This window comes from Pteropus medius, unplaced genomic scaffold (genome assembly GCF_902729225.1).
Source record: "Pteropus medius unplaced genomic scaffold, Ma_sr-lr_union100, whole genome shotgun sequence".
Taxonomy (NCBI): Eukaryota; Metazoa; Chordata; class Mammalia; order Chiroptera; family Pteropodidae; genus Pteropus; species Pteropus medius.
Window position 1 is genome coordinate 5,733,915 of NW_024342647.1, and position 14,228 is coordinate 5,748,142.

At 44.6% G+C, this 14,228-nt stretch overlaps 1 protein-coding gene across 11 annotated transcripts in view; it reads left to right on the plus strand.

Moving 5' to 3' along the window:
- TNC (tenascin C) overlaps positions 1–14,228 on the plus strand; it is an 86,095-nt gene that overhangs the window by 27,387 nt on the left and 44,480 nt on the right. For all 11 annotated transcript variants that reach the window (XM_039866774.1, XM_039866773.1, XM_039866771.1 and 8 more), the window contains exons 3-10: positions 675–2,084; positions 3,353–3,616; positions 4,697–4,812; positions 5,511–5,667; positions 9,035–9,304; positions 10,051–10,236; positions 11,222–11,311; positions 12,749–13,012. In XM_039866774.1, coding sequence (XP_039722708.1) covers positions 675–2,084; positions 3,353–3,616; positions 4,697–4,812; positions 5,511–5,667; positions 9,035–9,304; positions 10,051–10,236; positions 11,222–11,311; positions 12,749–13,012 — 2,757 coding nt within the window. The remainder of the gene's footprint in view (positions 1–674; positions 2,085–3,352; positions 3,617–4,696; positions 4,813–5,510; positions 5,668–9,034; positions 9,305–10,050; positions 10,237–11,221; positions 11,312–12,748; positions 13,013–14,228) is intronic.

Sequence of the window (14,228 nt, forward strand, 5' to 3'; positions counted from 1 at the left end):
GGAAAAAGAAAGTTTTGGTCACGTAGACCTATATACCGACTTGAGTCAACCCAAAAATCTCTGAGTGAGATCAGCACAATGAGCACAATGGTCAGCTCTTAATGTCCTCGTTTCACCCCGATACACCCCAGAGAAGTCGGCTGGGGGTCCCACTTGACCCACCAAGAAACTGAGCTCCAGAGCATCTCAGTCCCTTCCCTAATGCAACACAGCTATTGAGTCAGAGTCAGAATAGGGTTCAGTTCAACAATTATTTCTCGGACAACTCCTTTGTGCTTGACCTTGGCTAGGCGCTAAAGTAGCAACACAGCCCAGTGTAAAGCATTCCACAAAGTAGTGATCTGTAATCATTGGGCTTATGGAACTACATGAAAATTTGATGAGAATTATGGATCCTCTCTCCAGGGGTGGAAACACACCCACCCACATGCACGCATACATACTATCTTTGCATAGAAGTCTACAGTTTCAGAGAGTACAGATTAACAATCCCTACCTAGTATAATTAGTTGTGAGTCCCCTCTGATTTCACACACTAAGCACTAGTTTTTAAGCCAAGTGGGGCCCAAGGGTGCAACGGTGCTCTGGCTGAATTTGAATGTGGGTTTGGCGGGTAGAAATTGAGAAATCAGGCTGCTGTGCTCAGCTGAGAGCCTCTGTTCTCTTCGCCACAGGCCGCCTGGACACCAGACCCTTCTGCAGCGGCCGGGGCAACTTCAGCACTGAGGGATGTGGCTGTGTCTGTGAACCTGGCTGGAAAGGCCCCAACTGCTCTGAGCCCGAATGTCCAAGCAACTGTCACCTGCGAGGCCAGTGCCTCGATGGGCAGTGCATCTGCGACGAGGGCTTCACCGGGGAAGACTGCAGCCAGCTGGCCTGTCCCAGCGACTGCAATGACCAGGGCAAGTGCGTGAATGGGGTCTGCGTCTGCTTCGAAGGCTACACCGGGGCTGACTGCAGCCAGGAGATCTGCCCGGTGCCCTGCAGCAAAGAACACGGCAGGTGCGTGGACGGCCGGTGCGTGTGCCACGATGGCTTTGCAGGCGACGACTGCAATGAGCCGCTCTGCCTCCACAACTGCTACAACCGCGGGCGGTGTGTGGAGAACGAGTGTGTGTGCGACGAGGGCTTCACGGGCGAAGACTGTGGTGAGCTCATCTGCCCCAACGACTGTTTCGACCGGGGCCGCTGCGTCAACGGCACCTGCTACTGTGAAGAAGGCTTCACGGGAGAAGACTGTAGCCAGCTCACCTGCCCAAATGCCTGCAACAGCCAGGGCCGGTGCGAGCAGGGGCAGTGCGTATGCGATGTGGGCTTCACAGGTGCGGACTGCAGTGAGAAGAGGTGTCCCGCAGACTGTCACAACCACGGCCGCTGCATCGACGGGCAGTGTGAGTGTGACGACGGCTTCACGGGAGCTGACTGCAGTGAGCTCAGATGTCCCAATGGCTGTAGCGGCCACGGCCACTGCGTCAACGGGCAGTGCGTGTGTGACGAGGGCTACACGGGGGAGGACTGCAGCCAGCTGCGGTGCCCCAACGACTGTAACAGCCGGGGCCGCTGCATCAAGGGGAAATGTGTGTGTGAACAAGGCTTCCAGGGCTACGATTGCAGTGAAATGAGCTGTCCCAATGACTGTCACCAGCACGGCCGCTGCGTGAACGGCATGTGCATCTGTGACGACGGCTACATGGGTGAAGACTGCCGGGATCTGCGATGCCCCAAGGACTGCAGCCACCGCGGCCACTGTGTGGACGGGCAGTGCATGTGTGAAGACGGCTTCGCTGGCCCCGACTGTGCAGAACTCGCCTGTCCCAGTGACTGCCATGGCCAGGGCCGCTGTGTGAATGGGCAGTGTGTGTGCCACGAAGGCTTCATGGGCAAAGACTGCAAGGAGCAAAGGTGTCCCAGCGACTGTTACGGCCGGGGCCGCTGTGTGGATGGCCAGTGCATCTGCCAAGAGGGCTTCACGGGTCTGGACTGCGGACAGCGCTCATGCCCCAATGACTGCAGTAACTGGGGGCAGTGTGTCGCCGGCCGCTGCATCTGCAGTGAGGGCTATACTGGTGAAGACTGCTCGGAAGGTGAGTATCAGTGCTCGAGCTAGTGTGATAATGGCCGTGACAGAGTGTACACCTGGTATGTGTTGGAGAACTAAGTGTTGTATTAAACATACATATCCATTCAAACTCTTCGAAGGGTCAGTCATCATTCAGCTGTTACAGGGCTACCTATTTGAAGTCACAAAGGTTCAGAGAGGTTGTGAAATTGTCCCAAGGACGCACAGCTGATATTTGAGTCTGCTTAACTGGTCTACACTGAGTTTAACACCCAGTGTCTAGGACAAGGTAGATGAAATGATAATCTTCCTTTTGCTAAGCATCGATCTTCTTTTCTACTTCACACTGACACTGATCCAATAATAAACCAAATCTATTCAGATGGAAGTAAAAATTCAGCTAAGTTAAATGGACAATGAAACTATATGAAACAAAATGTTTTAAATACACACTCAGTTAAAGACTAGATGCTGATCACCTATGAAACAGGCCTATTTCTTAAATCGCCTTTTCTTTACCGTCTTTGATCTCAAGGATGGTGAGCTCCTTAAAGGAGCACCACCCCTATAGTTAGCATAAGGCATGATATACAATAAGTGCTCAGTAAACATTGGCTGAGTGAAAACACAACAAAGAATGATAATGCTCATGTTTAATGAGAGTCTTCTTTGTACTTCTGCCATCCACCCATATTATACTTGTGGAGAATTTCTACCTTAATTAAAGATACTAGTAGATAAGAATAAGTAAATGGCTCTGTGTTTAACGTGGCCAAGGCAGGGGCGCCTGAGTGGAAATAGCCCCACTAGCAGGAAGGAGATGTGAGTCCCAAATTAATGAGATAAGAAAAGTTGGGCAAGTCTCTCTGCATCACACATCTAGAAAATGAAAAAAAAATTGGACCAAATGAGCCCGAAATATCCTCCCAGTGCTAAGGATGTCTGATTTGAAGTTCAGAGCAGGGAGCGCAACTCAGGCTGCACTTTCCCATGCGAATGGCCTGAATCTGGGCTAAGGTCCAGGATGTGGAGAAGTCAGAAGGGCCAATTTGCAGAGAACCTTGAAGGCCACAGTACAGACTTGAAATTTTAGCCTGAAGGCAATAGATAGCCATCGAAGCTTTTAAAGAGAGTCCCAGCAAAGGGTTCTTGATGAGTTCTGCATTTTAGAAAACAGAAGATGGATCTCAGACCTCTGCGACTAGCAATGGAAGAATCAGGTCAAGGAAAACAAACCTAGAAAAATTTATAGAGTGTGATACTGACCGAAGCCGTCCTTTTTATTCCCATCAGTGTCCCCTCCCAAAGACCTCATTGTGACAGAAGTGACAGAAGAGACTGTAAACCTGGCCTGGGATAATGAGATGCGGGTCACAGAGTACCTTGTTGTGTACACACCAACCCATGAGGATGGCCTGGAAATGCAGTTCCGCGTCCCCGGGGACCAGACCTCCGCCACCATCCAGGAGCTGGAGCCTGGCGTGGAGTATTTCATCCGCGTGTTTGCCATCCTGGAGAACAAGAAGAGCATTCCCGTCAGTGCCAGAGTGGCCACTTGTGAGTGAGCAGGACTGCCCTCGGCAGTCTCAACTGCCCCACCTCACCCGGTGCATAACTGTCCTCACGAGTTACTGCCTCGCCTTTGCCCCCAAAGCTCTATAGCTGGCCTTTCATAGTCACACTAGTTAAGATCTTGGAATCCAATTAAGTGCATTGATTATTATTTTTAAAGAAACTCCTCGTGTGCTAACTTAATTAACTCATAATAATCCTATGAGATAAGAGCTATTATTAACCTGTTTTACAAATAAGGAAAGCAGATTCTGAATGAGTGGTTAAGCATCTCATTCCAAATCTCACAGTTCATAAGTGATGCAAGTGGAATTTGAACCCTGGCAGTCTGGCTGTGTATCGATGCTCTTCATCACTCTGTTCTCCTACTACCTTCCTGTGGAGTTCACTATCTATCTATATTTACATCTATATCTATATCTATTGTCTATTATCTATGTGTATGTATATATATACATATATATATATATTTAAAAATGGAAACATTAGGGTTCAAGTTCTTCCTTTAAGAGTGCAACATCAGTATAATTTTCTTCATACCTAAAAAGCAAGTTATGGCTAGAAATGGGTCCTTTTTTGCTTAGTAATCATAACATCATCTATCATGTCAAACTTATGCTACCTGCCAGGAACCATACCCAGCCGTCTACATGGAATATATCGCTCAGTTCTGAAAACGTACCCAAGGGGCAGGCATACTTACTTCCTCCTCCCAAGTGAAGAAACTGAGACTGGGAGTATTTTGTGCAACTTGCCCAAGTACACAAAATTTGTAATGGTGAAGCTTAGATTCCAGTCCAAGTCTATCTGATTCCGAAGCTTCTGCACATATTAGGTTTAACCACATAAAATTGCCAATATGTAATCATATGGTTGGTCCTAATATTAATTTTCATACTGCCTCACAGTACACAGCATCCCAGAAGAACCTTGAAGTAGACTCCAGCTCGGATGATCAGCCCCGACTGCGGCAGGCACCCAACCTGGGGTCCAGTGGAACAGGGTCGTGTCGCCTCTACCACACATGTAGCCGTCCTTATCTCCTCTCTGTGCTCTTCCTGACAGACTTGCCTGCTCCCGAAGGTCTAAAGTTCAAGTCCATCAAGGAGACATCTGTGGAAGTGGAGTGGGATCCTCTGGACATCGCCTTCGAAACCTGGGAGATCATCTTCCGGAATACGGTAAGGCTCGCAGAGGAGCCAGTGTGCCACAATCTGAAAGGTAGTCAAAGAGCTCTGCAGACTTTCATATCAGCTCCAGTTCCTTGGCTTTTTGCGGGGGACAAGGCTCTGATTAGCTCCTGTGTGTGTATATATTTTAATTAAGTGATTTTAATAAGTAATAAGCATAGTACTTAGAGCCGAGAGCCTAGGCAAATAGACATTAAGTCATCTCTGGGTTCCCGATGTTCTTCATAGTCTTCCAAATCTCTACTCAGAGACAAAAAAAAGAGAAAGAATGCTCTCTGTCTCCACATGCCTCTGGGCCTAAAGCACAAGTGAGGGAGCAAAGTGAGTGCCCAAGTTCAAGTCCAGGCTCTGCCACTTACTAGGTATGGGACTACGATGCTGCTTCTTAGTCTAGCAAAGGAGAGATTAAGCCTGTGGCTCTAGAATTCCTTTGTCTCTCACAGTCTGTCACTTGATTTGAGTGTCAAAGGGGTGAGCATAGAAGTTTATTAAAGAGAGAAACACACTTGAGAAATGTCTTTATCGTTTTTGTATCCTCGGCACTTACTATACTGATCAAATGCCTAGTCAGTGCTGAGTGAATAGACAGAGAAAGAAAAGGGAGATGAATGAAAGTGAAATGAATGAGCTGCATAAATGAAGAGGCCGTCACCTCCTTTAGGTCTTATTAAGGTGCTTCTCTCTTTTAGAATAAAGAAGATAAGGGAGAGATCACCAACAGCTTGAGGAGGCCAGAGACCACGTACCGGCAAACTGGCCTCGCTCCTGGGCAAGAATATGAGATATCTCTGCACATCGTGAAAAACAACACTCGGGGCCCGGGCCTGAAGAAGGTGACGACCACTCGTGAGTATTACCTTTAAGACTAATATTAAAGCTGATCGTACCTCATAGCACCTCTGGTTGATAACATGCCCTCTGACTTAGCACCAGTACCAGTTCGCTTTTGCTATGTAAAAAGCAAGCCCAAAACTTAGCGACTTAAAACAGTAAATCTGCATGTTGGTGATTTGGGCTGAGCTCAGCTGAACAATTTTTCTGTTCTTGACTGGGCTCCTTTATGCGTCTCTATGGGCTGGGGGCTGGATGGCCTGAGCAGGATGGTGCCTTTCTGGCCCTCTGGCCTCAGCCTCTGGGATGCTTTCATAGCAGCGAAACAGGCTGAACACTAGCACTCTGCCACTTCTGCCAAAGGAAACCTCAAGGCCAGTCCACATTTAAGGGATGGGGGAACGGGTCTATCTCTTGAGGAGAGGAGCTTCGATGTGACATTTCAAAGAGGCACAGACACACCAAGATGAACAAGTGAGACCGCTGCAAACAATCTACCACGTCATCTAATTTAATATTAGCACCAGGCCTGTGACAGAGGTGGGGCAAGTATTAATGTTATTATTTTTCAAGAGTGGAAACTCATGCTTAGAAAAGCTAAATCAGTTTCACTAACATCACATGGCTGATACTCTCAGGACCACAAATTTAAGCCAGGGTCCAGTTTTATAACTTGAACTCCATTACCACTAACATTGGCTAACCTCCAGTTTGTGTAGAATGTTGATCCCATGCCTTCAACAGGTCACTAAAAGGTCACTCGATACTGATAATGGCAGAACTTCTTAGGGAGTAGAATAAGTTTGGCACTACTAGATCATTTGGTGGGGGGGAAAAATCCGAATTTGGAGTTGTTCTACCAGAAAGCAAATTTTAAATAAATAAATAAACAGATAAACTAACAAATAAATACATCATGTTGCGTTGTCATTTGAGAAAACCTCTTTATCTTTTTCAAGACAGCGTATGTGCCAACTGCTTAAGAAATTGACTCTTCTTGGCAGGGGATGGTTGGAAAAGTTAAATCCGTTGACTAATGACAAGAAAGAACATCTTACATTTAAATATTTGCACACTTTGCTTAGCTCAGAGCCAATTTATAGGATTGTCTCCTTCACAAGCGTTTTCCGTCATCCTGACAACATCCCTCTGTGGTAGGTAGAAGGCAGGTACCAACAGGAAAAAAAAATCATTAGATCACCAGAAGGGCATAAAAAAGATCAAGCAAATGCTTTTTGCTATAGAGAAGACACACTGAAAATACAATAGACTTTTCTTTCATCAGCCCTTTTTCTTTTTAATCTAAACATGGGGATTTGGCAGCTTTATTTTCTTCTTACTGCAGGACAAACATCCTAACATTTGAAGTTCCCTAATCACATAAATATCAACATTGAGAGGCAGATATTTACTTCTTTATTTTGCTGATGCCTGAATTTTTTCCAGGTTCAAAGGACTTTTAAAGTTTTGGTGCCAAAACACTTTTGACTCTTTCCCTCTGATCTTTATAGAGATTGTATTACAACCATTTTTGGCACATGGATGTTTTTGAGCGGCCTCCACACTTGGAGGGGAAAGAGCATAGGCTATGAACCCAATCAGTCCTGCGTTTGAATTCAGGCTTCTCCACTCACTGTTAACTTGAGCAGGTTAACTTCTTTAAGCCTCTCACCCACTGTCTGGGAAATGGGTTTATAGTATCCTCCTTATGCAGTTGTCATGAGAGTTAAGACATAAATGATAAAGCACTGTGGTTGGCCCATGGTCAGCACAGGATAATATTAGTCTCCTCTAATCGAGGGTCTCAAATCTAGAGGGAGATCAGTCCTTGACCGAATCCCAACTTTTTTCAATAAAAGGGCTGCTAAAGGAGGCAGTAGGTATGGCATGGGTACTTGCCAGCACCTGTAAGAACACAGGACAGGCAGCTTCACTGTCAAATTAGAGCACTGTTTTCATTGGGCATTTTGCGAGCTCTCTATCTGTGAGCTAAGACTGTATCAACACCTAGAATTCAAAAGAAATAGACTCTGCAGTTTTCTCACAATCAGCTATGAATTATTCCTTCTTCTCATTCCCTTTATAAAACCAAGTTCCTTTCATTTGATATCGTTTCCTCAACCAATGCTGAAAACAGTAATTTAACTATTTTTAAAAATAAAGAAGGAAACATGGACTAAACGCCTTATAAGTCTTCATTTTCGACATTTACAGAATGCCTGGAATGTTTGCATTAAAATTGTTTATATAATTTTAAAAAATAGGCTTAAGACACAAACAGCAGAAACTGAGTCTACACTGGGGTTAAGAAAAGTCAAAGACTCACTGAATAAATGAACAACCCTATCTAAATAGAATACTACAGTTTGAATGAATTGTAGAGAAATCTGTTACAGAACAGTGAGACCAGTGCATTAGAATACTCTTCTTTTTAATTGTGATAAGAACACTAAGCATGAGATCTACCCTCTTAACGAGTTTTTAAATGTACAGTATTGTTAATTATATGCACAATATTGTTCACCAGAGCTCTAGAACTTAATTGTCTTGATTAACTGAAACTTTATATCTATGGAGGAGGGAGTATGTGTTTACCCGATTGCAACAGGGTCAAAGGGCTTCCTGTGAGGAATTGACATATAAGTGAGATTTTGAAGAATGAACAGGTGATTTTCAGAAGAGAAAGGGGTGGGCAACCTTGGGAAGAAGAGACAAAGGAACAGCAAGCGCAGAAGCCAGTAGGTGAGAAACGGCACTTGCTCTCAGAGCCCTGAGCAGCCGCTATCAGAGCACAGAACAGAAAGGGTGGATGTGGGGCAGGAGGTGAGTAACGAGGCAGGAGGAGGATCCAGATGAAGATACAAAGATAGGCAGCTGTGACGTTCCTGCCTAAATTTGTTTCATCAAACGTAACTGTCCATAGCTGCTAAGACAGTCATTGCCTCACAGGGAGTTTTGTCTAATTAAAAAACAAAAGAGACTAAGTCAATGTTTGTTTTGTTTTGTTTTGTTTTGTTTTAAATCAAGTAGCCCCTAAGCTTGTTCCTCCAACCTATGAGAACAGTAATGATAATAATAACGGAGTAACAACCACTTATCATTTAACGGTCATGCTCCATGCTCTGTGCCAAATGCTTTGCAAGCACTATCTCCCATACTATTAGAAAAAAAAGCAACAACAAACCCTACAAAGCAGCAGTCATCATTTCTACTTATAGCTTGTTAAACAGGACATTGAGACTCAGAAGATAAATTAAGGTCAAGTGGTCAGTAATACACCTAAGTGTACACAGATGGATCCGGATGGCTGCCAGCCCTCTCTCTGCATGGCCCTGGCACTTGCCCCAGTCTCTGAAATGGCTCTGTCCTCTGCCCATCCCAGGGTTGGACGCTCCCAGCCAGATCGAGGTGAAGGATGTCACAGACACCACTGCTCTGGTCACCTGGTCCAAGCCCCTGGCCGAGATCGACAGCATAGAGCTAGCCTATGGGATCAAAGATGTGCCGGGTGACCGCACCACCATCGATCTCACCCACGACGAGAATCAGTACTCCATTGGGAACCTGAAGCCAGACACCGAGTACGAGGTGTCCCTCATCTCCCGCAGGGGCGACATGTCTAGCAACCCTGCCAAAGAGACCTTCACAACAGGTAACGGGCCTTCCTCTCCGCCCAACACCAGCAGAGGAAGGATTGTGAGACTTCTGTCCCCCTCTTTGCTGGGGTGTCATCCAGGCTCCCTTTACAGTAAGGAAAACAGAGAGTTTTCATTCCTTTAAATTTTATCTTAAAATATTATAGCAGTTGGTTGATTAATTTTTCAAGGAAAAAATATCCAAAATATGTATCTTTTTGCATACATAGAAGGTGCTGGTCTGATAGTCTCAGACAAAAGTTCTAGTAAAAAAAACTTTAAATAAATGTTTTAATAATAAAATATAGTATATAGAAAACATGAATGACAAAGATGCCTCCTAACCTCTTAGCTGATGGCATTTTTTTTAAAGTACCAGAGTGTCAATCACTCATTCGCTATTTTTTTTAGAGCTCAGTAAGTATTGTATGAGTTATTAGAAATACAGTGATGAACACGACAGGCCAGTTCTTAAATTCATAGGGCTTTTTAAAAAGTTTTTGTATAGTTCTTTAAACCCCAAATCTGAGGAAAACAAAAACGACTCAAGTATCACATCATTAATAAGGGGGGAAGGTGCCAAATATGTAGTATTTGTTTAGATTTGTGCATCAGCTATTGAGAAGCGTATGTGGGCAGTTTTGTCATTTCTCTTCAATGGCAGGAGCCTAGGAGCCTTTCGTATCTCAGGTTGAATTGTCACACTCCCACTTTCCTGGTACCCAGTGTTTTCCATACGAATGTCCCTTCCTCTCCTAAACAGGCCTGGATGCTCCCAGGAACCTTCGTCGCATCTCCCAGACAGACAACAGCATCACCCTGGAATGGAGGAACGGCAAAGCAGCCATCGACAATTACAGAATTAAGTACGCACCCATTTCCGGAGGTGACCACGCCGAGGTCGAAGTCCCAAAGAGCCAGCAAGCCACAACCAAGACCACACTGACAGGTGAGCTCCACAGCCCAGACCTAGCCAGCCCCAAGGACATGTCCCCGTTTTGCAGCCCTCCAGAGAGAGACAACAGAGCAGCTCCCAGCCTTCCCTCTCACTTGGACGTCAACGACTGAGCCTGTACACTCCATTCACTGGGAAATCACAGCCTCCAGGGACAGCTCAGGGCCATTGTTTGCTTTTTGTTGTTGTTGTTGTTGTTGTTGTTGTTGTTTTTATGCCAGTTTTTTTTTTTATGCTATATATGTGTAATTTTTTTTAACATTTTATTTTTGTATTTTCCCCCTTCCCTCTCCCCAGTCCCTTCTGGTAACCACTAGTCCATTGTCCATGTCCATGAGTCTCTGTTTGTTTGTCCTGTCCATTTGTTGCTTTTAGGTTTATATCCCACATATGCGATATCATGTAATTTCAACCTTTTCTGTTTGGCTTATTTTGCTCAGTATGATTATTTCAAGGTCCATCCATGTTGTCGCAAATGGCAGTATTTCATCTCTTCTTATGGCTGAGTAATATTCCATTGTATATATGTACCACAGCTTCTTTAGCCAGTCATCTATCGTAGGACACTTCGGTTGCTTCCATGTCCTGGCCACTGTAAATAATGCTGCTATGAACATCAGTGTGCAAATATCTTTTTGAATATGAGTTTTCAAGTCTTTGGGATAAATACCCAGTAGAAGGATTGCTGGACCATACAGTAGATCAATTCTTAGTTTTTCGTTTTTGAGGAACCTGCATATTGTTTTCCATAGTGACTGTACCAATTTGCAGTCCCACCCGCAGTGTGTGAGGGTTCCTTTTTCTCTGCATCCTCTCCAACATTCGTTACTACTTGTCCTGTTCATGATGGTCATTCTAACAGATGTGAGATGGTATCTCATTGTGGTTTTGATTTGCATTTCTCAGGGCCGTCGTTATGATACTGTGAAAGGCTGTCTAGTTTGGTGCCATGTTTCAACATGCACATTCTCTCTCTTAGGTCTGAAGCCAGGGACTGAATATGGGATTGGCGTGTCTGCTGTGAAAGAAGACAAGGAGAGCAACCCGGCCACCATCAATGCGGCCACAGGTGAGGCGCTCCTGGAGCCCCACCACTACTGGGCCGGCACTGCCTGATGCAAGAGAAACGGTAGACGCCCCAAGGAGAAAGGGGCCCCTCGGATTATCTAGCACAGATATCTAATTCAGAAGTAACGAAGCACGCCACATCTCAATGATGCTGGCAGGCCTCTCTATACAGAAAGGGGAGCGAGGCTTTTTGGTTTTGTTTTTTAGGAAAAATTAGAACCATACTTTATAAGAAATCTGCAAACCTTTTAAGTTGATAACCAATTCCATGTTTTGTTTCGTTTTGTCTTTTTAATGCCATTGACTAATCGAAGCACATCTGAGGGGTTTTCTCAGAAAACTAACCTCTGTCGTACACCTGGTCATACAGATTTATAAGTGTCAGGAACAGTTGAAGTCAGACTTTGTTCTTACCTGTTGCTCCCCACAGCTCCAGCCTGTGAGGGCGGTTGGTAAGGGGCTGCCTGATTTGAAGCCATTGATTCTTCGTTCAGACTACTTTTTTCCTAAAAAGTGTGTTAAAAAAAGGAAGTTCTTCTCTCTACCTCTCCATCAGACTCCTCTTTACCTCCTCCGGACACCGCAAAGAAAAGGAAGGCTGGTGTGCCAAGGACAGATCACGCTCTACGGAGCCTCCTCATTGTGCGGGAGCCATAACGCTGACCGCTTCATCTTTTTGTTTTGAGGTCCTTGTAGGTTCACATGCTGTTGTGAGAAATAATACAGAGAGCTCCCCTAAACCCCTGGCCGTTTACCCCAATGGTAACAATTGTGTAACTACAGAACAACATCACAACCAGGAAAGTAACATCGGTACGATCTGTCGACTTTATTCAGATTTCGCCAGTTTTACACGCACCCCCTGTGTGTGTGTATTTAGTTCTATGCAATTTTATCACATGTCGATTTTTGAATCCCCCACTAGTCAAGACACAGAATAGTGTCGTCACTAAGATCTCTTTTGCTATCTTTTTTTTATAGTTGCAGGCACATCTCTCCCTCCTCCCATCCCTAACCCTTGACAATCACTGATCTGTTCTTCATCCCTATAGTTATGTCATTTCAAGAATGCTACATAAAAAGAGTCATACAGTATGCAAACTCTAGAGATTGGCTTTTTCACTCAGCAAAATTCTCTTGAGAGCCATCCAAATTGTTTCTCGTTATCAAGTCGGTTCCTTTTAAATGCATTTAATTAAGTAGCATTTTGTGATATGGATATACATTATATCCTTTTTAATCTTCCAAAAATCCAATGAGGTAATGTAAAACCACATTTACAAAGGTGAAGACTGGGATGCAGTTAGGTGAGACTCCTGAAGTCACACAGCCCCTCCACAGCAGATCTGGGGCTGCAGCCCCGAGCCGGCCAACTTACAGCCCCAGAAACAGCCTGTCTCACAGCCTGAAGAGCTTCATCTCTCTATTTTCCTTTCAGATATGGATGCACCCAAGGACCTTCGGGTGTCTGAAACTACAGAGACCAGCTTGACCCTGCTCTGGAAGTCCCCACTGGCCAAGTTTGACCATTACCGGCTCAACTACAGCCTTCCTGCAGGCCAGCCAGTGGAGATGCAACTTCCCAGAGACACCACATCCACTGTCCTGAGAGGCCTGAAACCTGGTCAGGAATACGCCATCCTCCTGAGGGCAGAGAAGGGCAGGCACAAGAGCAAGCCCGCACGCGTGAAGGCGTCCACAGGTGAGGTCAGCCCCTGAGCTTCCTACGGGCCCTCTGTTCATTGTGAGGCTTGCAGACCCAGCAGCCAGGCCATCTTCACATGAGAGACACAGAAGGAAAACATGCTGCTTTCTCCATTCACATAGCTTCTAAATGCCACTTACCTTTTCCTCTTGTCAATGGATTCAGCAAAGTTCTTTTGCTGGGTGATCAGCAGTGGTTTTTAAACATTTCTTCCTAGGAGAATTTAAAGCATCAGGGTTTGTGTTTGTCTTTAGTTTTTCTTTTTGATTTTGTGCATTTTACAGTCTTTTAAATTGTTTCTTTTTTTTACTCCCTTTAGCCTAACAATTAATTTACTTTTCTTTCTTTCTTTCTTTTTTTTTTTTTTTTTTTCAAGGTGATCAAGATGCTGGTAAGAATTCTTTGGTTATTTCCCATTAAATGTTTTTATTCCAGGTCTTTTGCTTTCCCCTAAGGTTACCTGAAAATTTGCATATGGTCCTTGGAGCCTTTCACAGTACCCTTCTCATTTTCTCTTTTCTTTTAGTCATTAAGAAGTGAACTTCATTTTCCCATTGCAGCTTAATCCTGACCTCCGGTGTCCTTTCTGGCCCAATTATCCTGTTCTTTGTACCTGCTGCCACATTTCCTCAGTGGCTAAATTGAAAACAAAATTAGAAAAATATCCATTCTTCTCATATGAAAAATATGCACATGTAGTTTTGCCCCCCAAATACTCAAGATATATAAGTAGAAAATGTTAATTCTTCGGGATTCGACAAGTCATAGTCTTTAGTTTCAACTTAATTGTACATATTTATTGAGAACCCACGGAATACACTGTAGTGTGCTGGTATCTGAGAGAAGAGTAGGGCACAAATATAGCCTTGTTATTTTGACTCATGTGCTCCTCTCACAGATCTTGGGGAAGACTAGACATTCAGGGTATTAGAACTCGATCAGGGAAGGGGAATCAGGAGCAGCCAGGCAATGTGTCATGACAGAAATGTTACTCCAGCTGAATCTCCACAAACAGAAAAAGGGTTGTAATAATGGGCACATTTGGAAATGCCTTGAAGGGTCAAATAACAAGTAACGCAAGCAAGATAGAAGTTGGTTTCCTCTCTCAGAAAATAAATCTGAGGTTACGTGGTTCAGGAATAGGATAGCAGTTCCAAATTATCAGAAACTCAAGCTCCTCCTCTCTTTCTGTTCTGCTATTCTTAGTCCTTGG